Below are 26,781 nucleotides of genomic sequence, written 5' to 3' on the forward strand. Positions count from 1 at the left end.
CCGAACAAATGATGTATCTACGTAGCTATAAACGTGCGGTAGCGCGACTCGCTGGTCCTATCAGTCTGGCAAGCCCCTTCGCTGCCCTTCGGCTGGCGTTCTGCGTAGGGACTCTCGAGCTGTCATGGCCGGGAGGCCTATGAAAAGTGAATAGCATCGACTAGCGAACTACTCTCGCACGACGCCAACATGGGCACATGCGCCGACCACATAGTCCACTATGAGACGCTTGATGAGGCAGGACGGCGCATCGTGGTACCTTTCTTCCACCCAACTCTTCTCGTTCTTTCGGAGTACTTCGATAATATCACCAACTGCTTCATCAAGGACATCCGCCAGCGCCTAGCCCTGTCTCGGCGCGTTGGGCACCTGTACCAAAGGTACATTCCGACCCAACAACTGATTGTGTGGTACCTTAACCACCCGGTACGCCGGATCAAAGTCCAGGGGTGCGTCGTCGGTTATGGCTGGCATCGGCAGGCAGGAGTAGACTGGATGTTTCTGCACATTGACGACTGTACCGGGCTCATGTGGTGTCAGTGCGATGAAGAGCTCGCTGGCGAGGCTACTGCGCTAGTTGGCCGGACAGTGGCTGTTAGTGGTTACATGAACCCCACCGGCAGGATCGACCGGCCCTCGGAGTTATACCTGGTGGTGGAGCACCTGGAATATGTGGTAGGGTTAGAGAGCGAGATCCAGTTTTGGGAGGTCACTATGCTATTTAGGCGGCAGCTGGGCTACGTTTGGGAACTGGGTCCTGACCTTCTAAACGGCCTCTATAGTGCACGGCGGAAGGCTGCCGTAGAGGCAGATGGTGCCCCCAGGCAGGCGCCCACATCAGAAAGCAACTGTGGCGATGACGCGGCATCTTGCAAGAGCCTGCAACCGGCTGCTTCAATTGAGGGGTCAGCATATGTGCCCTGTGCACCGGTGGCGAGAGCTGCGACAACTGTCACCGTACGCTACACGATGAACCAGTACAAGGACGCTCTTCTGGCCTATTTCTTCGACTGTGCAGGGCAGCAGCAGGTCCCGTACAGGAGGCCTCTAGCTGAGGTGCTGGTTCTGTCTCAAATATTGCATGCGGTCGCGCTCACGCGCCGCGGGGAACATGACGCCTTTTCTGCGGGGCTAGAGAAGACAAAGGCGCTGTTGTATGACTCTGTCCTCGCGCAGTTCTGTACCATGGGGGTGCTATCTCTAGAAGGGAGCGATCAGATACAGCTGCATTTATTGCCTGTGAAAGAGCATATTGTTGCGCGTATTGATACGTGGCTGAAACTACACGTGCGTGCTGGTAAGTTACTCTATCATCAAGTACGCAGTACTTGTGGCTTGCCACAGATGTCGGCCCCATTCATTGTAAACTTGACTAAAGTGCTTCTGCGCCAACATATCTCACAGCGTACAGAATTAGTCGACAGCTGGTTCCTGGACGCAAAGTCGGAAGAACGGGGTTATCTCCTGGTAAGATTCAACTATATAAACTCCAGAATTTGCTAGGACTACTGGAGAGAAGGATCTCTCTTTGTAGCCACTTTTATTATTGCACAGGGCTGCCGATGAGCCAGCGACAGTGTTCCTTAATCGCGTGTAGTGTGGTGTTAAGGTGTTTTGAAAATTTTAGGCTCTGCATAAAACATTATCGATGCGCGATGAGCTACGACTACCAGTACGTACAGCTACCGCAGATCACAAATTAACCGCTATGGCTTTGTTCAAGGTCGACGGGTGGAGCATAGATTCCAAGGAAATTGCATATGACAAGGCTAACAAGAATGATAAGCAAAAGGCAAAGAAGAATAAGTCTAAGAACAAAGAGAAAAGAGTGCCCGAGAAGCCACAACTTAAGCTAGAGGAGGCGCCAACAGATACACAGGACCGCTCCCCCGAGCAGCGTGACGCACCTAAGATTGAGAAGCCAAAACCTGCTAAGAGAAAGCACGAAGAAGAGGCGAATAATAGCGCCGCCGATCAGACTAAGATGGTGGAGGCGCCGGTGAGCAAAAAACCCCTCACGGCGCTGCAAAAGAAGATGATGGCTAAATTGTCTGGCTCCAGGTTTCGCTGGATCAATGAAAGATTATACACTATTTCTTCAGAGGATGCATACAAGCTGATCCAAGAACAACCTCAGCTTTTTGACGAGTATCACGAGGGTTTCCGTTCGCAAGTGCAGGCCTGGCCCGAGAATCCGGTTGATCTTCTCGTGCAGCAGATCCGTGCCAGAGCAAAGAAGCCTGTTAACGCGCCCGGGGGCCTTCCCGGTCTTAAGAATAAGAAGATCGTGATAGCAGACATGGGCTGCGGCGAGGCACAATTGGCGCTAGACGTGAACACTTTTTTCCAGCGGGAGAATAAACGCTCCAAGTTCAAGAAGGACTGCGAAGTGCATAGTTTCGACCTGAAGAAGGCCAACGAAAGAATCACTGTCGCGGATATTAGACACGTGCCGCTTCCAGAAAACTCCTGTACTATTGTGATATTTTGTCTAGCATTGATGGGGACGAATTTCCTAGATTTCATTAAGGAAGCTTATAGGATACTGGCTCCTCGTGGCGAACTTTGGATTGCAGAGATCAAATCTAGGTTCTCCGACGGCAACGGTGACGAGTTCGTGAACGCGCTCAAGCTCTGTGGCTTTTTCCATAAACACACAGACAACAGCAATAAAATGTTCACGAAGTTTGAGTTCTTCAAGCCTCCAAAGGAGATCCTAGAAGAACGCAAAGCCAAGCTCGAGCGTAAGCAGAAGTTCATCGAAGTGGAAACAGAGAAGGAAGCTCTAGAGTCTAAGCGGTCGGAAAATCCAGAAGGAAACTGGCTACTAAAGCCATGTATATATAAACGGAGGTGATTGCCTAGTCTCTTCTCAGCATGCGATCATACCTTATTCGTGTAATCTTATCAAACTATATATAGGGCGACCGACAGCTTCAACCGTTCCTAAAAAAGGTTTGGAAGGTGAACAGCCGCTGGATGTTCTCCACATTCGTGAATGTAGGCATTTGTGGCCATATGCTGCTTGTCTCCGAGCTTTTCTTGTTGGGCTCCCATCTGTCGCAGGAGCGGAATCCGTACGCATTGTAACCTGTTAACCCTGCTGCGAACAGCACCAGGAAGAGGCTGATAAATTGTAGTCTCAGCACACATAAGACGCCGAACAATGCCCAAAGCGCAGGTGCTGCGTACGTTGATATCCAGAACAACTTCGAATCAATCGGGTTCACGGCAGGCCCAGAGTAGTCCGGATATTGCTTATAAGACTCGAATACAAACGGACTGCCGTCCTCATTGGTCCCTGTAGCATTGTGCCACCATCTAAGGTGCACCAACTTCCTACCGCTGATGTTTTTAGTCAAGTAGAAGTCTACTGCCAGCAACAGTATGGTGATGATCAGGAAGTGCGACGTGTAACTTACGAACCACCCACCAAGCAGGTAGAAGGCCACGGGAATGGCCTTACCCGCTAAATGTAAGCTGAGCACTAGAGGATGCGATGACTTGATGATGGTATCATAAAAGTTCCGGACGGAATCCATGCTATTAGATTCTCGGTGTTTTCGTTTAAGGCATGATCATGTGAGGGGCGCTAAGTAGTTTTTGTTCAAAGATCTAGAAACTATCCTCGAGGACGGCCTAATGACAAGGGGTCCAACGGAAAGGCTCTATTTCAGAGTATGAGGTCTTAGTTCTGCTGCATATGTGCCTTGTGGTACCTAACATCTAATAGCCTCCGGGATAACACTGACATGTCATAAGAATGTTTGTTATTATATATGGCTGTCCAACGAGTTTCGAGTGTTAAAGTCAAATCCGGAGAGAGAATTTGCACTGCCATCACCGGTTTGTTGGGAGCCCGATCCATCGATCGGCGTCTGGTGTTACAGTACAAGCAAAGGCAGGGCCCTGTTTATATGTTTTCCACTTCATATCTATGTGCGTACATAAAACAACTTTTAAAAATATTAGGGCGGTCGTGTATTTTATGTTTAAGCAAAATCAACTCTTCAAACGAAGAACTGAGTATTCTGCATGCTCTCTGGATGGACCATCATCTCATGTCTCTTGTATTCGTTTAGTTCCCACTTGACAGCTTGGACAAATGGAAGGCCATGTGCAGAAGTCATGAGCTGTTTACGCTCGCGCAAAAACCGTTTGTCGCTGCGCCTGTAGTCCCAATGAGAGTATGTATCATTAACGTAGATGACGTCGGCAAACTCGATGCGCTTAGTGGATTTGACGGATTTTGCCGAATCTAGCGGCGACGAGCTTCTCGACGACGAGGAGTTGGCGAACTCCAGCGAGGGCTGGGAGCTTATGATGGACTTCGAAGGAGACGACTGGCGCGGCATCGTCTCGTTCACGTGCACGACCTTCCAATGTTGCTGCAGGTTGGATAGTATTCGATCTTTATATTGAAATGCCGAAAGTTTGTCATTTGCGCGGATCCCCTTTGCGAAGTCCGGCGATAGTGTCATGTTAGAGTGGTAGAAGGACTGCGAAACATCCGGCTGCCTGAAAACCGGCCTGCGATTCGACCTTGGCGGCGGGGTGAGGTTACTGAACGATGATAGGGAGAGTAGTGTGGCCCCCAGTTCCTGGCCTTCCGTTCCCGTCCGTATGTATTCGCCTAGTTTTGAAAACTCATGGATGAGCTCATAGTCTAATTCATGCGTCAGCGACGTCCTATTGGCCGCAGGAGGAGTATCATGCTTTATCACCACGCATTGTTTTGTCTTTGTGGACTCCTCCTTTGCCAAGCCCTTGCAATCTTTTTTGGGCTCGTCATGGCGATCGCTTTTTAACAACAGGGTATCAAACACGAGATCGATGTCAAACAGACTGGCTGGTTCTCGCTCGTAGGATGACAGTGAGGAGTTGTCATTGTTCTCCTCTGTGAGGTCCAGATAGCTCTGGCTAAATGGCTCGGGTCCCACAGACAGAGGAGAGCGATGCATGCTATCTGCCGTGCTGGCGTAGGAATGCGTCGGGGTCGAAGGGAGACCCGATTGTTGTTTCGGCTTGCGCTTGATGCTGGGCAGCAGCTTCTTGAAGAACAGCCCGAGCCGCGAGTTGGCGCGCTTCGGGCTCGCGTCCGCGCTGGCCTGCTCGGCCGCCGCGGTCGGCGTCGGTGGCGTCTGTTCCGACCCCGAGTGGTGCGACACCACCGGCGTCAGACAGGCCTGGTAGTCCTGCTCTGTGTCAAACGGCTTGCGGTCCGCGTCCAAACCCGGGATGTCCATCCTCTGTCCGTCCGTTTTCTGGCTGATCTCGCTGGCGCTGGTAATACTTCCCGAAGCATTTTCACGGATCAGCGACCCGCTGCTCTGCGAGATGCTGCTCGAGGACGTGGTCGGGTTGCTCAGTGTCTTGATTGACGTGCAGCTCTGCGATTTAGTGACGTGGCATGCGGCAGGCAACGCCGCCGGGGCCGCGGCCCGCCCAGGGGACGCGTGCTCCTGCGACGCGTCCCCCGGCGGCCGCCGCACCAGCGACTCGGCGCTCGCCGCCTTGGCGGCATACCCGCGCCCTGCCGGCTTCTGCAGGCTCGCGGACCGCCGCGGCCACGCCGCCGCCTCCGGCCGCGCGCCGCAGAGGCTGTGCGCGCGCTCGCCGCCTGGCCGCAGCTGCGCGCGCGGCGTGAAGCTCTCGCCGTTCGGAAACTGGAAGCTCTGCTTCATCTGCGTGCGCAACCGCTGGTACGCCGTCGGCGCCCGCGCGCGCTCCTGCAGCGAGACGCTCGACATGCTGTGCGCGCCCTGCCGCCGCCGCCGCTCCCGCTCCTGGTCCAGCTCGGGAATCAGGAACAGGTCGCCCGTGGACTGCGACCGCGGGATGTGGTACACCGGTCCCTGCCCGTGCGGGCCGGCCGCCCCGTCCTTCAACTGCGACATCCTGTTCTTAGAGAGTGCCTCCAGCTCGCTATGTAGTCCTCGCTTTAAATCTACGCAACCTGCTCGGCGCTGCTTCTATATGAACGGCCGCACGACTACTCTTGCCTACATCGCCCACGATACGCACGACCGTGGTCCAAGTTCTTGCTACGGCCGCCCTCTGGCGCAGGCAAAATCCTCTGATATTGCCCTCTCTCACCTAGCTGCCGTTAGCCGTTTAGGGAGATGAACCTCCAGTGCCCGCCTGGCTGCCTGGCCTGCGTTTGCGGCGTGTTTCACACCGAAAATGGACCAAGATAGAAGCGCCGAATTCTCGCCGTCGCCGCGGGCCCCGACGTGGTTTTCTCAGCCGTCGGAAGGTTTTCCCGACGTTCGAGGCCGCCACGTGCGCGTCGAGCCATCGGCGCGTATCTGGCTGGCCGAGCGGGCCAGAAAGGGACGTTACACGAGAATACTAGTGGCTTATGTAAGGGAAGTGCGGGGCGAGGCTGCAAAGAGCTTGTCGGAGTCGGCCCTGGCGCGTACCTTGAGTAGTCCCGGGCGCGCGCGGCCAACGGCGGTGCGCAGCGCGAAGATGATCGCCGCGAAGAGCAGGCTGCCCAGCGGGGCGACGACCATGGCACCGAAGGTGCCCCAGTCGTCGACGTAGAGGCCGTTCGCAATGATCAGCAGGCGGCCGCCCTCGCGGGCAGAGCGGTAGTAGATGGCGCCGAAGACGAAGACGCAGAGCAGGCCGCCGAGGCCGCCGCCGATCAGCTCCCAGGCAGACAGGCGCGCGGCGCGCGGCCAGAAGCCCAGCAGCATGACGGGGACGACGGCGGCGGACAGCAGGTCGACGATGAGGTAGATGGCCAGGATGTCGGTGGCCAGCAGGCCGACGACGACGACGGGGACCATGACGACGGCGACGGCGGCGCGCGCGTAGAGCGGGGGCAGGCGGTTGCGGAAGAGGTCGTTGGAAATGGTGGAGACGAGTGCGCTCTGGAAGGAGTCGAGCGTGCAGGTGGATAGCACGACGACGAGGGCGAGCACGACGCCGTTGGCCCAGGCGGGCAGCGCGGCGAGCAGCAGGAAGAAACTGGCGCTGTCGAGGTCTGCGACCGGCGCGTAGCCGGCCCACACGGCGAGCAGGCCGGTGACGCCGACGAGCAGCAGCACGACGGCGAGCAGCACGGCGGCCAGCGAGCAGCCGAGCAGCAGGTCGCGGTTGGAGCGCGCGGCGAAGGTGCGCAGCCAGAAGCCGGACATGAAGAAGTCGTTGGTGAAGATGGCGACGGTGAGGATGTAGACGAGCTGCCAGCCGAGGCGCGAGGGGCGCAGCAGGCCGGAGGGCCCGATGCGCGCGGGGTCGATCTTGACGGACGTGCCGACCGCGACGGCGCCGACGACGACCAGCAGCAGCACGACCGTGGCCTGCAGCGAGTCGGTGACGAACGAGATGTGGAAGCCGCCGATGGCTGTGTAGATGGTCGTGACGACGCACTGCACGACGACGACGGGGATGGGCTTGATGTTCGAGAGCGCCTGGACGGCGAGCCGCAGCGAGACAATCTCCGACACCATGAACAGGTAGAGCGTGAGGATCGTGCACGCGCTGAGGTAGAGCGCGGCCACGCGCCCGAAGCGCCGCAGCACCCACTCGGTCAGCACGAAGCCGTCCGGGCACGTCTGCTTGATGAGCGGGCCGAAGAACGCGAACACGTACATCGGCAGCGCGGACGTCAGCACGTAAACCAGCAGGCCCTGCAGCCCGGCTACGTTGGCCATCTGCGGGTACGCGAGCAGCACGCCGCAGCCGAGGCCCGACGCGATGAAGTTCAGCGCCAGCGGCACGGCCTTCTGCGTCCCGTTTGCGGACAGGAACGTGCGCACATTGCGCAGCCGGTAGGCCAGCACGGAAGCAACTGCCAGCATCACCGCGTAGGTGGGCCACACGATCGCGTTTGCCGCTACGTACGAGAGCTTGCCCATTTCAGTGCCGTCAGTGTGGTGTTGATTGTGAGCGGGATGTGACCCTATATATATGCTCGTGGCGGGGCTGTCAAAGCAGAGCGGCACGGTTGTCGTTGGAAGCTCGAGCTTCTGCTGCGGGCGCCATGCGTCTCCTTCAGTGCGCGGCAACCATCTGGTTATCGGGCTCAAAGTACTATGCATTTAGGAGATGGATACAAAACCGCCGAAAAAGGCGATGAGGGCACGTGACAGCTACGTAGGGCATCAGGCAGCACGCGCGCAGTGCGCGGCTCCTAGAGTTCGGCTGCGTACTGCGCGCCCTCCACATCAGCCTCAGCATCGTCGTGCGTCGAGTCTTCGTGCTTGACGGCCTCCGGGCACACGATTTCGCGGAGGAAGTCGAACTTCTCATCGGCCATGATCGTCTTCTTCATGATATCGCCGCTGATCCGCTTGGAGCCCTGTTCCTTGGCCATCTGGCTGGACTTGTCGACGAGCATTGCGATAAAGAACTCGAGAGACCGGCCGGTGATCACCGGCGTCGCCTGGGACACCTTGCCGATGTCCTCATCTGTTTGCATAATCTTCTTGATTTTAGCCGGGGGGAAGTGCGTTTTGATTTTGTCGAAGGGCGAGTTCCCGCCGCAGCCGGTGAAGTGAGTGGGGATGTCGTCCATGTGTTGTCTGGTGTGTGCTGTTGGCGTGTTTTGCGCAGTCTCCTTTCCACGGACGTGACTTTTTTGTTGTGCAGAGAGGTACAGTGCTGTACGCGCGCATGACAGGGACGCGCAGCCACAGAGCCCGGCGACGGGAGCAAAGAGCGTTGTATTGAGTATGTATTACACAGGTGTACATCCGGCCGCACCGCGGCGACGCGGGACGCGGCCCGCGCGCGCCAGCGGCGGGCGCTCCCCCTGCGACGGCCCGCCTATACAATGAGGTGTCTGATTGGGATGTGGATGAGCTTTATGGCGTAGCCGATCACGCCCACGGCCAGGAAGCCGATACCCACAGCGCGGATGATCTGCAGGAACTCGCGCTGGTTGGGCTTGTTGCACTTGGACAGGAAGGCCGTGCCGTCCTTGAAAAACTCCAGTGGAGCGTCGGAAAGCTTCTCGAGGTTGTTGTTGTTCTTGGCCATCTCGGATCTGGGCGGTGCCGTGGAGCAAGAGTGGGCGTGAGTGCGATGTAGGCCTTGCAAGTACGTGTTCTCACCTAGTCAGTTGTAGATTTTTCACCGGTGGCGGCGGAGCCGGGTAATTCGGTTTGTGGCAGCCGCCGCTACATACGCTAAGTAAGGCTATCTAAAAGCCATGCCACTCCTCCACGTCGTCGTCGTCGTCGCTCTCGGGACTGTCCCGGGCCAGCACGCCCCAGTCGTAGAGACGCTGGTCTGCGAGCAGGTCCTGCTTTATCTTCTCACGCAGGATCTTAATGTTGGCGATGTTGGCTGCGAGGCCCTGGAACACCGCGACGAAGCGCGGCAGCGGGGTCGCAGCTATGAGGTCGCGCTGTTCGGGCAGCTCAGGCATATCCGCGTCCTCGGCGTCGCGGCCATCACGCAGGACCAGGCGCTCCCACTCGTCCACGAAGATGTCGATGATGTGGAAGGGAATGCCGTTGTACACCTTGGGGCTACCGCTTAGGGGGAGCCCCTGCAGCACCTTGGCCACGTAGCGCTCGACGAGCGCCGCATCCCAACCGCGCTCGCGCAGAAAGCGAAGCTGGTTGTACAGCACGCGGCGCACCAGCAGCAGGTACTTGTCGAGCCGGTGGTGGTCGATGTTGTACCACTCCAGGCACATCACCTTCCAAAACGCCTTGCTGAAGCGCACAAACGCGCGGTCGCCGAGCGCCGTGTCGCCGTCCAGGAACAGCAGGCTCAGCTCGCCAAGCTGAGCCGCCAGCCGCTGCTGCGGCCGCGGGCGGTCGCTGAACCACATCGCGAAGTAGAGGCCCTTCCACAGCTGGTCAAACTGCAGCTGCGGCGCTTTTCTGAGCTGCTGCGACGCAAGGTACGAGCGCAAAGACTCCAGCGCCTGTTCCCGAACCGAGCGGCTGTTGGACGCCAGCTGGCGCACAAAGGGCGAGGTCTGCACTCCAGTCATCGTTCGCTGCCTGTCGCGTGCGTGAGATGAGCTGCGGCGCCGCTAAAATTTTTCAGCTCCTGCGCAAAAGAAAAGCCCGGAGCTGCGATCAGCGGCGGCTGCGCGCGCTGTTGCCGTAGCGCTGCAGCAAGCTCGCGCGCGCCGCCGCGCTCTGCGCCTGGCCCTCCGGCTGCCGCGCACCGCGCTCGGGCGTCTGCCGCCCAAGCTCCAGCCGCGTCGGGTTCGCACTGATCACGTGATCCACCGTGCTGCCGTCCCGGCCGGCCCTGTCCGGCGCCGCCGGCGCCTCGCCCGCCGCGCCATCGCCGCGGTACACACGGCTCTTCGGATCGTACCGCGTCTCCTCGCCGCGCACGTCGTCGAGGTACCGCGCGCGGTCATGCCGCGGCCGGATCGCAGGCGCCCCCACGCCCGCCCGCGCCGCCCGCGCGTCCAGTCCCAACTTGTACCGTTCCACTGCTGCCGCCGCGTCCTCTGCCGCTGCCGGCGGCTCCGCCGCCGCGGCCGCCACTGCCGGCGCCACCGGCCCCTCGAACCCGTACCATCGGTCCCGCTTGGCCTCAAAGCTCAGCGCATTCTCGTCCCGGACCTGAAACGCGCGCTCGCCACCATCGCCCCGCGCCTGTTTGCGCGGCCGGAGCAGGCAGTCGCGCCGGTCATGATTGGCGCCGCAGTTCGTGCACCGCCCGCGTCCGCGCCCCGCCCGCGGCGCGCTGCCCGCCACAAAACGGTCACTTATTACCGAACCCTGCTGAGCCACCGAGAAGTCCTGAGCGCCCTCGCCGGGCTCGCGCCGGTGGTGCCCGAGGTAGTCCGCGTCGTCATCGCCGCTCTCAACATACCAAGGCTTGTCGCGAATGTACTTCGGTATATGCTTGTTCTCCTCCATCCCGCTTACAGCTGCATACACTCTGTACGATTCTCGTTTCGCCGCTTTTTTATAAGCACGCGGTCGTTTCTATACAAGTTAGCAAGCTAGTGCTAAGCTGGTGGCGCCCCGCCGTGGTCCCTGGGTGGCCGCCAGGCCTGCGGGGCCGGCCTCTTGGTAGCCTCTCCGCGAGTATTCCCCGCGACTCGTCCCTCTTGACACCCCGGTGGCGCGTCGCCCGTGGTGTCCCCTCGCCGGAGCTCTTGGCAGAGGGGAGGCACTAGACTTGCGCCCCGCTAGCCCGTAGGTCGCCAGCCGTATGGCTCATTTTCGAGGCTATTCCCTGAAACTGCTCCCACGCACAAAGGTAACTATCGAAAACGAGGAGGCCGCAAGGTATATTAGTATTGCAGTAGCGGGTCGTGGCGGAGGCTATGGCGGCTCTGGCAAGCACCACAGGCGCGGGCATGAAGCTGAGGGGACGCCGCGGGCCGGCGGCGGAGTGGACGCTGAACGGCATGGACTACGAGTACCTGCGCGAGGAGGTGCGACGTGCGACGACGTACGCGGGTGGGCGCGAGGAGACGGACGGGCGCGTGCTGGGGAGGCTGCTGGGCGCGTTCCGGGCGGAGCTGAGCAACGTGAACCTGTTTGTGAGCCTGAAGATGCGGGAAATCACGGCGCGACTGGAGACGGTGGAGGCGGGGATCGTGGAGTGGCGGCGGCGGAAGGTCGGGGAGCCCGGGGCGCGGGCGCTGCGTCTGCGGCGCGCGAACGGGCAGTTGGCGCAGTGCAGCGCGGACCTGCAGCGGCTGGCACGGTACCTGCTGCTGCAGAAGGCGGCGCTGCGGAAGCTGACGCGGCGCCTGGTGCGGTACTACCCCTACGATGAGGCGGAGGTGGAGGGCTTTGTGGCGGCGCTGTACGCGTGCGACGAGCTGCAGCAGGGCCACGAGGGCGTCGTGTTCACGGCCGTCGACTTGGAGCCGTATCTGCTGGAGGTTTCGCTGATCATGGGTGTGCTGTACGACCTAGAGATGAAGGACCGGAGCGTGGAGCGCGCGCGCGAGCCGCCGAACAACGTGCTGGGGCGGCCGATCACGTCGTGCCTGACGTTCGACACGCTCTTCCTGGGTAAGTACCACTTGCTGCAGCGGCTACTCATATCGCAGGACAACGTAGGCGAGCTCAAGTTTTTGCTTATGAAGCTAGATTACCAAATGATCGACGATGACGTGCTGTCGACGTCGCGGCAGCTTGCGAACGGTGCGTTGCCGGGCGGAGACCCTATAAAAGGTAGCTGTAAGGCGCAGTCTCTACGGTTCTTCGACTTCGGGGCCGCGCGGCCTGCGCGGATGCGCCGCAACAGTTCCCTGCCCGACAAGCTGCGCACCCTGTCGCAGCTCCGTACACACATGTACCCGCTCGACAAGCAGTTTATGACGGACGAGGCGTACAATCAGCACCCGAATATCTTTGTTCGCGGGCAGCAGGACGATGCGTGCTTGCTGATGTGCCACGTTGGAGGGATGCGGAATCACATCATCACTCAAAATCTCCCGCTGCCACTGGTCTTGGAGTGTCTCACCAAGCGCCAGTGGAGCCATAAAAATATACCACTCTCTGCACTAGATAAACTGTGCCTTGACTGGGTACGTACCAATAACTTGGGTCTGAGTGACTTTGTCATCTCAGTTAAAAGGACAAGGTTTTTTACAAAACGCGATGAGGTTATCAACGGCACTGCCTTCACATCTGTGTATCTTATAACCTTAGATGAGGAGGTTTTTATCAACAATACATTAAAATTGCCTCATGCATTCGTGGAAGTGAGGAAACTAACGAATACTGTGGTTACCCCAAATAAAAGTACAAACAAAATCGATACTGAGTTATCCCATCTAATTGATGTTATTTTAGATATGTCATTATCATGCTATCCATTAGCGCCGTCTAATACGCTGTGGAAAATGGCATATTCGTTAAAAGACACACCTGCCGAAGAGATAGAACGGAGTATGTATGCGGCCTTAGCAGCTGCAGATTTTCAGGATTCTTCCAATATCTCCGGTGATATACTCTTTTCCATTGGCAGAAGGCGGCTGGATCAAATGTCAACTCCGACAGTACCCCAGCGCACCCCTTCGCTTGCCAAGTCTTCGCACAAGAGCCAGGATGCCCAGTCCCCTTCTTCCAGTGGCGAAACGCCGCAACGGAAGAGGTACTGGAATGAACTGGATGAGCAGAATGATGCAGACGCACAAGATTGTTTTTACAGGGACCCTGAAGAACTGCATACCGGTGACTACGAGGCTGAACATGGGTTCATTAAGTTTGATAAGAATTTTATCCTGAATTTTTACCAGTATCTCCACAAATTAAACCATATCTTCTGCTATCAGAAGAAACCTCCCAAAGAATACACCGTTGTACCCTGTAGTGGCGACTCGGAGATCACCAGAAGTGAGCTAACTCCGCTAATCCGCCAAAACTCCGAAGCTAGGTCGTATTCAGCGCTTGAGGTGCAAAGCACGTTGCCGGGAGGTGGTAGCCAACTGCAAGTTCCAAACTGGGATGACGAGGCTGCGCTAGTATGTTACGATGAACTTGATGTCCTATATGGATACAAGCACGATGAGGTGGTCTCATTGTTTTACCTGACGACCCTGCTCGTATCTTGCATAACCACAGGTACCACTGTGGGAATCATGTTTTCATTGTTCAGCGCTCTTGGAAATGACCAGACTGAGTTTGAAGGTAGTAATTATATCACAGCGTTGATCCTGGTATCTCTAGTGGTGTCCCTCATGCTGAGCTCGTTTAGCTTGCTTCTGCTGTTCAGTAGGTACCATATGGCGCCATGGTGGCACTATTCAAGCTGCATTATCGTCTTCATTCTCGTAACATTGTGCGTTTGTTATGGTGTGGTAAAAGTATTCATTTGAGTTTCTCTATTTCACAGCTCGTAATATATGCAACTTACATATCATTGCATTGAAAAGTTTGATGTTTCATGGGTTGCCTAACTTTTGAAATACCTTATCTGACCACTATCGTACATATTATTATGCTACAGCGCAGCGAACCGGCGGAATTGATTTATTACACTGGGGATTATGCGCCTCTCTTTCTCTTCTTCTTCTCACGCTCGTACTTTCGTATCCACTCCTCTTCCATCTTATCTTCCCGCCGTGCCATTTTACTTGAATAGTCCTCCTCTTCCAAGATCTCCATTTCATTGGCCTCCATGTCATCGTCAAAGTCGTTGTCATCATCCTCCTGGTAGAGTCGCCGGCGTCCCTTGTTGAATATTGACCAAATCTCTTCTTTGTCATAACCATAGCTGCCACCTTCTTCTTCGCCATCGTCATCGGCGATGAAGTCATCGAGATCGGAGTCATCCTCCTCGTACTCACCAGCAGACCGTTTCCTGCGCTCTTGCTTTTCCAGAATCCTCCGCAGCTTTTCATTGGGCTTCGCAAGCCCGCCGCCCGATGGTAAGTCTATCGCAATAGCCTGTTTGGCCTTCATGCCACGTGCCGAGTTAGGCGCGTGTGCTGTCCGGTCAGCGCCGCCATTGCGTGCTCCCTTATCTGCACCCGCTACCTTGCCGCCTACAACTGCCGCGCCAGAATTGGACCGCGGCTTAAAGCCAGGCTTGCTGACTGCTGGCGCCGATGGCCCGGCTGGCGCCGTGCGCTTGCCGCTCGCAGCAGGGGACTTCGCTTTTTCTTCCGCCTGTTTCATCAGCTCTTCAAAGCTCAGCTTTTTCAGCGGAGGCGCAGGTGCGGCAGCAGCCACCACCGTGCTCTTCGGCCGCGGTAGCTTCCACCTCGTGCTCCCTTCCTGCCTCACGCCGCCGCTCGCCACCTCGCCGCCGTTGGCCTTACTCCGCCGCTGACTGCTAGCCTTCTTCAACGTACCCTTGCGCAGCTGCTCCTGCCGCCGTTTCTCCTTCAGCCGCCGGATAGCCGGATCTTCCTTCCTAACATAGTACTCTGGCAGAATAGGGCTTTTAAAGTCTAGCGATGGGTTGTCCTCCTTTTTCGTGGCCTTCGAGCCAGAACCGGTGTCTGTACTGCTAGTCGTGCTTTTCTTCAACTGTGACAGCTTGGCCAGAAAGCTCATACTACGTTAAATTGGCACGCGATGTCTCTTTGATGGAGCTTTATTGGCTGAAAGATGAGGTGCTTTTACTGTTGGACCATCAAATCTTAGAGTTTCACCATGTTGGACGCCTTTTTTAGAACGTTCCCGTATGGCTGAAACGCAGTCGCTTGGCACGAAGCAGAACAGGGATCGATTATCGACAAACGCCTCATTCAAGTAGCATATATCCTTCTGGGTAACTGTTAGAGTGCCTAGAGGGATCTCCCCGCATGCTGGTGAGTTTCGCTTTCTTGATCTTTCTAGTCTGTGTTACTGTGCTCGCTGTAGCTGCCCAGCTCGTCAATGAACTCAGCGAACTCGTCTTCCAGCTCGACTGCTGTCTGCAGTGGCGAGGCGGCGGGCTCGGCCACTGGCTCGCTCGGCGCCCGGATCGGTGGCGAACGAGGCACGGGTGAGGCTGAGTCGTCAGGGAAGAAGCCACCCGCCTCTGTATCGGAGGCCTCGGGCTCTGAATCTGAATCCGAGGTGTGCTCTGATACAGCACCGTGGCGATCGATGAGGCGTTGCTTGACGCGGAGCTGGGCAAGTAGCAGCGCCCAAGACTGCAGCGCGCCCAATTCTCGTTCCTGCATGCGGGCTTCATCGCCGATGGTCTCGATACCGTCGATCATGGCGCACACGGCGTCGCGATAGCAGGACTGGACGACGACGCCGGAAAACTTAGGCTTGACCGTCCGGCCACGCTCGAACGAGAAGCCCGTGACGGCCTTTGCAAATGGGACGCCAATGAACGCGGCTGCGCGGACTGCGTTGGGGTTTTCGATCAGCACGCAGCCCGCCGGGATCATAGAGGGCTTGTAGATGTCGATATTGCCAAAGGAGTTGGTGGGGATCGTACCATCAGGCGCCACGGGCGGTGGAACGTACGGTTCGGTCTCTGACTCTGGGTACAGCCGCTCTTCCTCGGACTCGCCCGTGCGGTGGTCCTTGACTATAACGGTTTTGGCTGCGCGGCAGTTCTTGCGCAGCACTTTCCCCTGTAGAAACCAATGGCGGCCAGAGTAGCAGGGAACGATGTCCGTGCGCCTGAATACCTTCAGCGTGCTCCCTGCGGAGCGCTTGGTCGTCTTGAAGCGCACATAGCCGCACTGCTCGGTGCCCGGACGCAGTATCTCGTGCTGCCTCAGGTCCTTCTCCAACACGTAGTGCGGGTGATTGCGCAGATCGGCCATGTTATTGGGAATGCCCTCGACCTCGTCGCGACGTGCAAAGTACTCATCCTCGTAGTCGTCCGTCTTCATACGCTTCCGCTGGTGCAGTGCGCGCAGCAGCGCGTCGTACCACGCGGCACCGTGCGTGTCCCGCGTGATGCGCCGCCGCCGCACCTTGGCATTGTACTGGGCGCAGTAGCGGCGCGTGATATCGCGGCAGCCCATCTTGCGGTCGAAGCCAACCACATAGCGCATCTGGTTGAAGCGCGCGAACTTTCCCGTGGGCTCCAGCTTGGACTTGTTCCGCACCTGCTCGACGAGCTGCTTGCACAGCGGATCCACAGTGATCCACGCCTTGCTGTAGCGATCCCAGACCTCGCACCAGACCAGCGGGAATTCGTATTTGTCAGTGTCGTCCTCGCTGTCTCCCGGCGGGTCGGATCCACGTGCGTCGCCCGCGGGCTTCATGTCCGTCAGATCAGGGGGCTGCAAGCTTGCAACAAGCCGCGCGTTCAGCCCGCAGCCCCTCAGCAGCGCCACAAACCCCTCCTGGGCAACGCTTCGCGGCATGGGAGCGCCCTTCTGCAGCGCCCTGTTGAAAGCCTTGCGCGTCAGTAGCGCGGCGCCGGACGAATAGCGCTGCCCCAGCTGCGCCCATGGCCGCATATACAGTCCACCGTCCCGCCCTATGATGCGCTTGCAGTGCTTCTCCCACAGCTTCATGCACTTGCGCAAGGCATCCAACAGCTTCCGCGTGGAGCGCAGCGGCAGCTGCTCATCGCGCTCCGGGTGCATGCTGGCGTAGACCTCGTCCGGCACCAGCGCCGCCAGCCGCGACTGCAGCCTGCCGTCGTTCAGCCATGTGTTGCGCACGTGGTAGTGCGCCAGTAGCGCCGCCACGTGTAGCATGTGGAAACTGCGTCGGAACGCCCGCGTCTCTGAGTCCACCACCTTGGCGCGCGCTGGTCTCGCGCGGCTCGCCGCCAGCGTCACCGACACGTCCCCCGCCGCGTCGGTCTCCGCCTCCACGTCCTCGAAGTCCTCGCTGTCGTACTCCTCCTCGCTCTGTGTGCTACCCTCGTCATCGCTCGCCACTGAGCCCGGCCCCGCGGACTCCGCCGCGGCAACGCCTGCCGCCGTCCGCCGCCGCTTGGGACCATGTCGCGCCGCCGGCTCCGCGGCCACCGCCTCGCGGACCAGCTCGAAGTAGTGTTCTGGCAATTTCCCCTCCATGCTGCTACTGTGCGCCTGCTCGCCCGTACTGTCCCTGCGCGCGCGAACTTCTTTGCCTGTTCCTTGCCCACTGTAAACCGCATGCACAAGACAGCTCGGCCCTGGCCCCAATGCACCCACCATGGCCCACAGGTCTGCTCTGCGCATGCCGCTGCTGCCGGCCGGCCTGCTACCGCTGCTACCGCTGCGCCGAATAGTACACACGTCTACACTGTACGACAGCCCCCCCGCCGCTACTCGGCTGTCGCCCCTCCGCCGCCTGGCTACGGCTACTAATACCGGTCACGGGGGCCGCCAGGCCCTCCCGCGGTCAGCGCCAGAGCTCATCTCATCGTGGCCATCTGCATCGCAATGCTCACCGTGAAAAAATCGCTTTGGCCCGCACATGGAAGCGTCCGCCAGAGTACAGCATCCAGCATCGAGAGGCCAGCGAGTTACACGAGCATCTTGGGCGTTTAGGCAGGCGGGATAGCACTAGAACATGTCGTTCATGGAGGATGTATCTGATGTCAGCGAGTCTAGTAACTACGACGAATGGATCACGAGCTTTTGCTCCCGGTTCGGGCACGAATTCTTCTGCCAGGTGCCCACGGAGTTCATCGAGGACGACTTCAACCTGACGGGTCTGTCCGCAGAGGTGCCGCACTACCGGCGCGCGCTGGACCTGATCCTGGACCTGGAGTCGCTGTCGGAGGAGGACGAGGATGGGGTTGCGGCCAGCGCGGGGGCGGCCAGCAACGGCGGGGACCACAGCAACGGCACCAGCGTGCGGCAGGCGGCGCACGCGGATGGGCAGCCCATTAACAAGTCCATCATCGACCACTGCGCGGAGCAGCTGTACGGCCTGATCCACGCGCGCTACATTCTGACCAAGCAAGGCCTGCAGGCGATGGCGGAAAAGTTCGACCACAAGGAGTTCGGGACATGTCCGCGCTACTACTGCGGCGGCATGCAGCTGTTGCCGTGCGGGCTCAGCGACACGCTCGGCAAGAACACGGTGCGGCTGTACTGCGCGTCGTGCCAGGACCTGTACCTGCCCCACTCGAGCCGGCACCTGTGTCTGGAGGGCGCCTTCTGGGGCACGAGCTTCCCGGGCGTGTTCCTCAAGCACTTCAAGGAGCTCGAGGACTACGTCGAGCAGAAGAACAAGAACGTCTACCGCCTGCGCATCTTCGGCTTCCCCGTGGCCAAGGAGTCGATCTCCGGTCCGCGCATGGAGTGGCTCAGACAGTACCCCTCCACCGAGGCCGAGTGGCAGGAGTTCGAAAAGTGTGAATACGAGATCCTCAAGCTCGAGGACCAGGAGTGACTTACATACTATTTACTGATATAGAACTAGTGTTTCACGTGCGGCACCGTGCCCGGCTCCCATTCGCGCACCGCGCTCTCCACGTTGTCCCAGTACCGCAGTTCCACCGCCAGCTGTGCCGCGCGGTCCCATGCGCGCGCCGCGAACGCGCGCCCCAGCTCCGCCTCCACCCCCGCCATGCGCGCCCGGTTCTCCTCACGCAGCCGCCGCACGTCTGCCTCGCTCTCCAGCTCCTCCAGCTGCTCGTGCACGTCCAGCACGCGCATCAGGAGCCCCGGGTCCCGCTGCATGATCTCCTGCGCCGTCGCGTCCGCCGTCACGTCCACACCCTGGCGCGCCAGCAGGAACTGCGCGCGCGCCAGCGGCCGTACCAGCGTCCCGTATGCGCGGTTCAGCCGCTGCGCGGCCTCGTCCGTCCCGCCTGCCACGTCCGGATGGTGCTGGCCCTGCAGCTGCCGGTACTCGCGCCGCAGCCGCCGCACGTCCACGTCCCACTGCGGCTCCCCAGAGGGAAACGTCGCCGGGAAGGCGCGGAACGGATTCTCGTCCGCGCGCGCCCCGTACCACCGCCGCGGGGCAGCGGCGCCCGCCCGCCGCCACGCGCCTGCCATCACTAGTGCCCTGCGCATCGCCAAAGTCTCTACTGCTGGCGGAGGTCAGCGGACGCCGCGGCCACCGCCGAAAATATCAACGACGGCAAACCCGTACCCTCGCAATTCCAGGCTGATTACTAACTACCTACCCGCCGGGCAATGCTGCGAATTGCGCCCGCCAGGGGCATGTCGGTGCAGCGCGGTGGCCAACAAGACACATCACGCCTCCCTAGTCGTCACCACGCTCCCGCGCTGGCCTGGAGGGCCTCTAGACCAAAAAATTTTCCACGTGCAGCTGGATGACCTGTAGCAGGCCGTCGAGTAGGTAGTGCGGGCCGGGTATCTGGCTCCAGTCGGTGACGAGCAGCAGCAGATGGAGCTGAACGACAGACTGATCATCTCAAAGCCGCTATACATCAGCGAGGCGGCGGACCCGCAGTGCGGGTACTGCAAGGGCCGGAAGGACAGCAAGAACAACTACGCGTGCGAGTCATGGCACGAGCGGTACGCGGCGGGGGGCGGGGCGGCGTTGCGGACGGCGACGATCGGGCTGCAGGCGGAGTTGCTGCCGGTGCAGGTGTACGACGAGCTGTGCAACATGGGGTTCCGTCGTTCAGGGGACTTTGTGTACAAGACGGACCCGCTGCGCAATTGCTGCCGGATGTACACGATCCGGACGAGCATGGCACAGCTGCATGCGTCGAAGGAGCTGCGCAGCTGCGTGAAGCGGTTTCTGCGGCACATCGGGGCGGGCGCGGGCGGGCATGGCGTGGAGGCGCTGGTGGCGGCAGAGCAGGCGAGCACGCGGTTCTGCACGCGGTTTGAGCCTGCGCGCTTCACGCAAGAGAAGTACGAGCTGTTTGTGCGGTACCAGCGTGCGGTGCACCACGACACGGGGACGATCGAGCCGCTGCAGTTCAACAAGTTTCTGTGCGAGTCGCCGTTCCCGGAGGACGTGGTGCTGGGCACGGCGGAGGAGTGGGCGGAGCTCAACGGCTGGCGGAGCGCGCGACCGGGCCAGCGCTTCCGGCGCGTGGGCCCGGTGCACGAGTGCTACTACTTCGACGGGAAGCTGATTGCGCTGGGCGTCTCTGACTTTCTGCCGAGCGGCGTGTCGTCGGTGTATTTCATCTGGGACCCGGACTACAGCAAGTGGTCGCTGGGTAAGCTGAGCGCGCTGCGCGAGATGGCCATTGTGGAGCGCATCGGGCGCAGCTACTACTACCTGGGCTACTACATCGAGGACTGCCCGAAAATGAAGTACAAGGCCAAGTACGGCGGCGAGCTGCTGGACGTGTGCAACAACCAGTACTTGCCGCTGCGCGTGCTCGAGCCCTTCATCGAGCACGGGCGGTTCTTCGTCCTGGACCGCGCTGAGCCTGACGCAGACTGCTCCGACGACGAGGCCGGCGATGACCCGCTCAGCGAGCTGCCGCTGGACGATCGCGCGCGCCTCGACCCAGCCGCGCCCCTGCGCGACGTCGTCGAGCGCATCTACGGCGCCAGCGGCGGCGCCTTCGCCGCTGCAAACCAGGCCGTCGAGGGCCTGGTCGACCTCGGCGTCGAGTACACCCCGCAGCTCGACGTCGGCCTCTTCCCGTCCGAGACCCCGGACCTACGTGACTGCCTCGCCGACGTCTACCAGCTGCCCAACGTCGTGCCCGGGCTCGTCCCTCTCTGGCAAATCCTCAAAATCCTCAAGAGCGGCGAAATCCGCCACATAAACACCAAATTGATGATCTACGACACCCGCCTTGGGCGTGTGCGTCTCGTCCGCGATTTCCACCAGGAAGCAAAGACGACTAAGCGAGTCATATGCAATGTCATCAGGCTCATCGGCCTTAAAAATACCGCAAATTCTCTAATTGTTATATAAAGTGCCACCCTACGCGGTACGCACCAGCACTGCCCACCAGCGCTACCCACATCTCAGGGCAGCGGCTACGTATCTCTCATAATGTCCGTGTCTAATGATTCTTAGCTATGTTAGCTTTCTCATCAAGTTCTCCAGGTCTTAAAATTTTTCGAAGCCAGTTCACCATCCACCTGTCGAGGTTTGCCTCCAGTACCTAGGGTTCGCAGTCTTATCTGGCTTATTACTGGTGGTATGGTAGCTCGCTGCACGACTATGAATATCACTGAGATTATTAGGGTATGTATATGTAGGAGATCCCTGTTGCATCGCGATGCTGGGAAGGAGCACTGGGACTAATGTCTTAACAGCTTGTCAATGTACTGTACGGCAGGGGTTCGGGATCCGGGGAAGACCTTGTAGTGGTGCAAAAGCGGCTACAGGAGCTGCAGCGGTCGGAGCAGGGAGCGGCAATGGCACACGCGCTGCTAAGCGTTGAGGACGACGCGCAGGGACTGATCAATTACTTTGGGGCGCTGACCTATACGGTGCAGCTGTACCGGAACTCGGAGACAGAGACGCAACAGGCAGCGCTGTTGGAAGGCAATCTGGTGCACTTTGCGCGGCTGCTGGGAACGTACCTGGCCGCGCCGGAGAAAAGGTTCCTGCAGGTACTGCGTAAGTTGATGTCGAACCTGGCGCGCCTGTTCATAAAGGTGAATCAGAAGACCGCCGGCAGCGGGGACCCGACGTGGAAGAACCCCGTGCACACCATTCTGTTTTTGCTGCACGCATACAGGCAAGGCGATCGCTCGCGGTGGCATTTGGGAGACGCGCAGTTGTCGGAGACGGTGCGGGCATCCCTACACGTGGAGATTCCATTCGAAGAATTGATCGGGTTCCTCGATAGCAGCGCAGAGCTGAATAGGCAGATGCTGCTGTGTGTGCGCGTTCTCGCGGAGGATCTGACGAGCGAGCAGTCCCGGCGCTCTCCGCTGCACGACGTCAACGCCCTGGTACGCAAGCATCTCTACATCACAGCCATGGCGATGATCAATCACACACTTGAGCAGAGCATGCTGCCCGAGAACTGCCTCTATGCAGCAGCAGAAACGGTTGTCTTCGAAGCTATTACGGCCTGGATTGAATATGTCTCATTAGTTCGCACTAACTCGCCGGACTATATGGATCTCACTGATCTGTTCGAGCACCTAATAAGACTCATGTGCATCAGCTGCGATGGCAGTTTCCCGTTCGCAGACACAGTGATCAGAATACTGTCATCCGTGCTATCTCACCACCCCGAGTTGATGAACGTCGATCTACGTGTGCAGCTCGAGTCGATATTCTTGGGCGTCACACGGTCCGATGACCAGCAAGTATCCCGCCAGAGTCACGAGTGGATGTTGCTCTATATGAACCACCTCGTGGCCGCAGGCGCCTACGACGGCCTGAGTGACCTGGCCACGTGCGTTGTGGGTTTCCTGAACTTGAACTGTCTAGACATCTCCAGCAGGTTATTCACCCGCGCCCACAACGATACATCGCAAATTCAGCAGTACATAAAAGTCTTGCTTCAATTGACCAACTTCCCAGCCGCACCTGTGTTGCAGGAGGTGTACTCTGTTCATATGACCACTTTTTGGCAAGATCTTTGCGACTCCTACTATGGATTATCCGCTGACGTCTTACGTCCAGACGGCCCTGCAATTGCGGAGGACGTGTTCGGCCAGCTGGTAGACATATACTTGCCCAAGGTGAGCCTGATTAACAAATTAAAGATTATCGATGGAACTATTGGCGATGCGGAGCAAACACGCGGTAGTATCTCCAAATTCGAGTACTTCAGAAACGAAGTAGCCACCTTAGTAGCACAGTCCTGGATGATACTGGGTAACTCAAAGCTGACGAACCAGCTGATCCTAAAAGTATGCGAGCAACAGCGTCAATCAGGATCTGTAGACCTTTTCCAGGTCGAATGCATGGCCTTCTTGCTGGAGCGATTACTAGAAGGCGTAGACCTGGAGGAAACACCCCAGCTTTGCGAACTCATCCGAGAGTCGGAGCTCATGGAGTACATAATGTACTTGTTGAATGCCGGTTGCAAGCAGCATATGCATACAGAAGGGTTGGAGAAACTGAAGCTGCAGTTCGTTGACACGGGTAGCGCTTTGTTACGTAACTTACTAACTTACTTTAAGGTTAACCAAGATTCCCTTATTCATGTGGTGGGTAACATATTTAGCTGCATGGCAGAGTGCTCCCGTTTTAATTCCCCCGACGACACCAACGACATTGAAGCCTCGTTAATGCAGACGTTCACCGCTCTTTGCAATCAGTGCCGACATGAGATGGTACCGCTCTTCCCATCGCTGCTGGGTATAATGGAACAGATGCTATCCCCAGCCTCCAATACATCGAAATCTGTTCGCCGCGACATGGTTCGCTCGGTATCATTCATCATCCAGGCAGGCAGTAGCCAAGACCCTATTTCGCTCGGAAAGGATATCAACAACATGCTGGACCTGTTCTGTGCTACCACAGATGTCGCCGACAAGAAGAGCACCAACGCCCTGCTGACATACATTCTCGAGCTTGGCCAAGGCCTTGAGGACTGCTCCGGGGGCGGCATAGACGTTGCAGGGCACAAGGTTCTCGAGAAACATGTACAGGCAGACCTGCAGCAGATCCACGACAAGGTGCTCTCAGTTATCTATGCTGGCTGCAAGCAGCACAACGGCGACACCAACCTTATTCAGACAAGCTGTCTCATCCTCGGCCTGAACGTGCAGTCCAAGCCCCCACACCTTTTTCGCTTTACCGTCCCGCAGATTCTGGACTTCCTCTTCGCACAGCTGGCGCTTTGCAACCTCGGAGCCTGTCTGCCCCACATGATCCGCCTATTGGAGCGGCTGCTCGTCCACCAGCTAGACGCCTTCTCCCAGGAGCAGTTTGACCACCTGCTCTTGAGCTTCTTCGTTCAGCACTACGCGTTGATCGCTGAGGACCCCGATCTCATCCATAGCATGGGCACGTTCTTCGTCACCGCTCTGCAGAAGAAACCCGCCTTCGTCCTCCGCTCCGCCCACATGCATAGCTTCGTGTTGCCGCGCTTCCTCGACTACATCGCCGCCCAGGAGAGCCTCACCATCCGTGCAGCGGTCCGCTTCTGGTCGCTCTTCCTCAAGAACCGCTATCTGCCGGATGATCGCGCGGCGGTTACCGCTTGCATGTCCCTGATCGGCCCACAGCTCGTCTCCAATACAATGCGCGCGCTTTTCCACGTCCGCCGCTCCGAAATCAACTCCTATACCGACATTCTGCGCGCCCTTGTCGCCTCCTACCCGATTCAGACCAAGGCCTGGCTCTCTGCCACCATGGCCAAACTCGACGGTCGCCCGGAAGTCCATGCCCGCTTCATTGAGAGCATTCTCGTCACTCGGGGCTCCCACGCTGCGTCGCGCGTCGTCCAGACCTGGTGGCTCGCGTGCAACGGCCTCCCGCGCATGGACTGAGCGCTGCCTACGGTAGCTATAGCATATGGGCTGGCTCGGAACCGGGTCAGTTCTACACTAGTACGTGACTACCTGCATAATCCCGGCGTAAGACCACCCGGCAGTTTACGGTGACACTGACGCAATCGACTGAGCCTACACAAAACCCGTACTATCTATCTCGCCGCATTGTCACAACCCCGACGTTATAACCCCGGTCCCCATTCAGCCCGAACAAACCTACCTAACGGCTGGCTCCATCGCTATCAGTACCAGATCATGGCTGACACATCATTGCGAGAGCCATCTTAATTCTCTCGCTCAGCCAGTACATATATAAGTAGCTCATGATGCGTATCTGATTTAGCTCAGGCAAAACGAAAAAAAACGGTGGGTATTAAGTCAGCAAGATCGCTGGGCGCTAAGGTAGATAACGACAAGAGATGACACAGGAGGATCAGCAGAATAAAGCCAAGGACCTCAGGCACCTCCTCAGTCGAGAGGCGCTTCGGCGGCGGCCGTCGCCAATCAAAACGACGATGGCGTACTTTGGGGAGGCGGGAATGGTGTTTTTAGGAGCGGGAATGCCGCCCGCAGAGCTCTTTCCTATCAGCGCAGTCAGCGTGGAGGTGCCTGTGCCAGGAGAGGACGGACAGACATTAGTGGGACGCATTCCGAAGGGAGCGGGGGAGCGGGAGTTTGCCCGGGACGTGCCGTTATCGCGGGCATTGCAGTACGGCAACTCGCGGGGGCAGAGCGAGCTCGTGGAATTCTTGCGACAGCACACGGAGAAGTTCCACAAGCTCCGTTACGCGGACTGGGACGTGCTCGTGACGGCGGGGTCCACGCAGGCGTGGGACGCGACTATGCGCTTGTTCTGCAACGAGGGCGACTCGGTGGTCATGGAGGCGTTCACATACTCGTCGTCGGTGGAGGCAGCGGAGGCGCAGGGGCTCTACTGTGTAGGGATGGAGGTGGACAGCGAAGGCATTGTTCCAGAGCGGCTCGCGGAGCTCTTGGCGGAGTGGGACACACAGCACGCGGGCCACGCGCGGCCGCGCGTGCTCTATACGATCCCCACGGGGCAGAACCCGATGGGCAGCACGCTCGTGGACGCGCGGAAGGCGCAGATCTACCGCCTTGCGCAGCAATACGACATGTTGATTGTTGAGGACGACCCGTACTACTTTTTGCAAATGGATGCCTACGACGCCGCAGGCCCGCGCGGCATAGAGGCCTACGAGGGCGCGCGTGCGGCGTTGCGCGCAGACCACGCGCGTTTCGCCTCGAGCCTCTCCCGCTCCTTCCTTGACTGGGACACCGACGGGCGCGTTGTGCGCTTGGAGTCCACTTCCAAGGTCTTTGCTCCGGGCTGTCGCACTGGCTGGATCGTCGGTGCCCGCGCATTGCTCGACCAGTACTGGTATCTCCAGGAGGTGTCCGTGCAGTCCACCTGCGGCTTTGCACAAGCCATTCTCAGCGGTATGTTGAACCGCTGGGGCCAGGACCGCTACACCAACTGGCTCATCGATCTCCGGCTCGAGTACACGGCCCGCCGTGACCACTGCCTAGACTGTTGTCATAAGTACCTTCCAGATTTTGTGCACGTCGAGCCGCCACAGGCGGGCATGTTCTTCATGCTTGTCCTAGATGCCGCGCTTCACCCTGGATTTGCCTCTGACTTCTCGTCCTCGCCTCAGCGTCTCGAGACTCATCTCTACGACACCTTCATCAAGAACGGAGTGCTTTTGGCCTGTGGCTCCTGGTTTGCTGTCAACCGCAGCCCCTCCAAGGGCACGTCTATTTACTTCCGTGGCACATACGCTGCAGTCGATCCCGCCTCCATGGAGGCGGGCATCAAGTGTATTGCCCAGACACTACTCAAGGAGTTTGGACACTGTGCCACCTCTTGTTCGTATTATACGTACGAGCAGCGCATTCCTGCACGCATTTCTAGCTACGTATCTAACGGTCTTGACTAGCATATCCATAAAATACTAGCCTCCAGTCACCTGCCCTGCCTCGTGGTGCGACTCCGGATGCTGTCGCTGACATCGCCTTGGTTGTCATCACTGACGTTCCATGAAAAGTGTTGAAGAACGCTGTCGCTCCTCGAGGTCAACAGCATCACGCTAGTAAAAGGAAGCAAGGTT

At 58.6% G+C, this 26,781-nt stretch overlaps 17 protein-coding genes across 17 annotated transcripts; 7 read left to right on the forward strand and 10 right to left on the reverse strand.

Moving 5' to 3' along the window:
• Positions 1-189: 189 nt before the first annotated feature.
• On the forward strand, positions 190-1,503 carry STN1 (Stn1p; the record flags this gene model as incomplete). Its single annotated transcript, NM_211879.1, has 1 exon — positions 190-1,503. The coding sequence occupies one exon, from the start codon at positions 190-192 to the stop codon at positions 1,501-1,503; it is 1,314 nt and encodes a 437-aa protein (NP_986817.1).
• Positions 1,504-1,648: 145 nt separating this feature from the next.
• Positions 1,649-2,857, forward strand: RRP8 (25S rRNA (adenine645-N1)-methyltransferase; the record flags this gene model as incomplete). Its single annotated transcript, NM_211880.1, has 1 exon — positions 1,649-2,857. The coding sequence occupies one exon, from the start codon at positions 1,649-1,651 to the stop codon at positions 2,855-2,857; it is 1,209 nt and encodes a 402-aa protein (NP_986818.1).
• A 79-nt stretch (positions 2,858-2,936) lies between these two features.
• TVP23 (Tvp23p) lies at positions 2,937-3,542 on the reverse strand (the record flags this gene model as incomplete). The annotated part of the gene is made up of 1 exon (NM_211881.1): positions 2,937-3,542. One exon carries the CDS (start codon positions 3,540-3,542, stop codon positions 2,937-2,939), a length of 606 nt encoding a protein of 201 aa, NP_986819.1.
• A 468-nt stretch (positions 3,543-4,010) lies between these two features.
• Positions 4,011-5,897, reverse strand: AFR1 (Afr1p; the record flags this gene model as incomplete). The annotated part of the gene is made up of 1 exon (NM_211882.2): positions 4,011-5,897. The coding sequence occupies one exon, from the start codon at positions 5,895-5,897 to the stop codon at positions 4,011-4,013; it is 1,887 nt and encodes a 628-aa protein (NP_986820.2).
• A 462-nt stretch (positions 5,898-6,359) lies between these two features.
• Positions 6,360-8,051, reverse strand: AGOS_AGR155C (AGR155Cp; the record flags this gene model as incomplete). The annotated part of the gene is made up of 1 exon (NM_211883.2): positions 6,360-8,051. The coding sequence occupies one exon, from the start codon at positions 8,049-8,051 to the stop codon at positions 6,360-6,362; it is 1,692 nt and encodes a 563-aa protein (NP_986821.2).
• Positions 8,052-8,143: 92 nt separating this feature from the next.
• On the reverse strand, positions 8,144-8,527 carry BUR6 (negative cofactor 2 transcription regulator complex subunit BUR6; the record flags this gene model as incomplete). Its single annotated transcript, NM_211884.1, has 1 exon — positions 8,144-8,527. The coding sequence occupies one exon, from the start codon at positions 8,525-8,527 to the stop codon at positions 8,144-8,146; it is 384 nt and encodes a 127-aa protein (NP_986822.1).
• A 251-nt stretch (positions 8,528-8,778) lies between these two features.
• Positions 8,779-8,991, reverse strand: SSS1 (translocon subunit SSS1; the record flags this gene model as incomplete). The annotated part of the gene is made up of 1 exon (NM_211885.1): positions 8,779-8,991. One exon carries the CDS (start codon positions 8,989-8,991, stop codon positions 8,779-8,781), a length of 213 nt encoding a protein of 70 aa, NP_986823.1.
• Positions 8,992-9,154: 163 nt separating this feature from the next.
• RRP1 (Rrp1p) lies at positions 9,155-9,958 on the reverse strand (the record flags this gene model as incomplete). The annotated part of the gene is made up of 1 exon (NM_211886.1): positions 9,155-9,958. The coding sequence occupies one exon, from the start codon at positions 9,956-9,958 to the stop codon at positions 9,155-9,157; it is 804 nt and encodes a 267-aa protein (NP_986824.1).
• An 88-nt stretch (positions 9,959-10,046) lies between these two features.
• Positions 10,047-10,847, reverse strand: SLU7 (mRNA splicing protein SLU7; the record flags this gene model as incomplete). The annotated part of the gene is made up of 1 exon (NM_211887.1): positions 10,047-10,847. The coding sequence occupies one exon, from the start codon at positions 10,845-10,847 to the stop codon at positions 10,047-10,049; it is 801 nt and encodes a 266-aa protein (NP_986825.1).
• Positions 10,848-11,260: 413 nt separating this feature from the next.
• Positions 11,261-13,771, forward strand: VTC5 (Vtc5p; the record flags this gene model as incomplete). Its single annotated transcript, NM_211888.1, has 1 exon — positions 11,261-13,771. The coding sequence occupies one exon, from the start codon at positions 11,261-11,263 to the stop codon at positions 13,769-13,771; it is 2,511 nt and encodes an 836-aa protein (NP_986826.1).
• A 169-nt stretch (positions 13,772-13,940) lies between these two features.
• SPT2 (Spt2p) lies at positions 13,941-14,954 on the reverse strand (the record flags this gene model as incomplete). The annotated part of the gene is made up of 1 exon (NM_211889.1): positions 13,941-14,954. One exon carries the CDS (start codon positions 14,952-14,954, stop codon positions 13,941-13,943), a length of 1,014 nt encoding a protein of 337 aa, NP_986827.1.
• A 281-nt stretch (positions 14,955-15,235) lies between these two features.
• RAD4 (Rad4p) lies at positions 15,236-17,527 on the reverse strand (the record flags this gene model as incomplete). Its single annotated transcript, NM_211890.2, has 1 exon — positions 15,236-17,527. One exon carries the CDS (start codon positions 17,525-17,527, stop codon positions 15,236-15,238), a length of 2,292 nt encoding a protein of 763 aa, NP_986828.2.
• Positions 17,528-17,861: 334 nt separating this feature from the next.
• CKB1 (casein kinase 2 regulatory subunit CKB1) lies at positions 17,862-18,689 on the forward strand (the record flags this gene model as incomplete). The annotated part of the gene is made up of 1 exon (NM_211891.1): positions 17,862-18,689. One exon carries the CDS (start codon positions 17,862-17,864, stop codon positions 18,687-18,689), a length of 828 nt encoding a protein of 275 aa, NP_986829.1.
• A 26-nt stretch (positions 18,690-18,715) lies between these two features.
• JAC1 (J-type chaperone JAC1) lies at positions 18,716-19,318 on the reverse strand (the record flags this gene model as incomplete). The annotated part of the gene is made up of 1 exon (NM_211892.1): positions 18,716-19,318. One exon carries the CDS (start codon positions 19,316-19,318, stop codon positions 18,716-18,718), a length of 603 nt encoding a protein of 200 aa, NP_986830.1.
• Positions 19,319-19,655: 337 nt separating this feature from the next.
• Positions 19,656-21,158, forward strand: ATE1 (arginyltransferase; the record flags this gene model as incomplete). The annotated part of the gene is made up of 1 exon (NM_211893.2): positions 19,656-21,158. One exon carries the CDS (start codon positions 19,656-19,658, stop codon positions 21,156-21,158), a length of 1,503 nt encoding a protein of 500 aa, NP_986831.1.
• Positions 21,159-21,607: 449 nt separating this feature from the next.
• Positions 21,608-24,649, forward strand: KAP122 (Kap122p; the record flags this gene model as incomplete). Its single annotated transcript, NM_211894.1, has 1 exon — positions 21,608-24,649. The coding sequence occupies one exon, from the start codon at positions 21,608-21,610 to the stop codon at positions 24,647-24,649; it is 3,042 nt and encodes a 1,013-aa protein (NP_986832.1).
• A 422-nt stretch (positions 24,650-25,071) lies between these two features.
• Positions 25,072-26,610, forward strand: AGOS_AGR167W (PLP-dependent aminotransferase family protein; the record flags this gene model as incomplete). Its single annotated transcript, NM_211895.1, has 1 exon — positions 25,072-26,610. One exon carries the CDS (start codon positions 25,072-25,074, stop codon positions 26,608-26,610), a length of 1,539 nt encoding a protein of 512 aa, NP_986833.1.
• Between the last annotated feature and the right edge of the window lie 171 nt (positions 26,611-26,781).

Source organism: Eremothecium gossypii, chromosome VII (genome assembly GCF_000091025.4).
Source record: "Eremothecium gossypii ATCC 10895 chromosome VII, complete sequence".
Taxonomy (NCBI): Eukaryota; Fungi; Ascomycota; class Saccharomycetes; order Saccharomycetales; family Saccharomycetaceae; genus Eremothecium; species Eremothecium gossypii.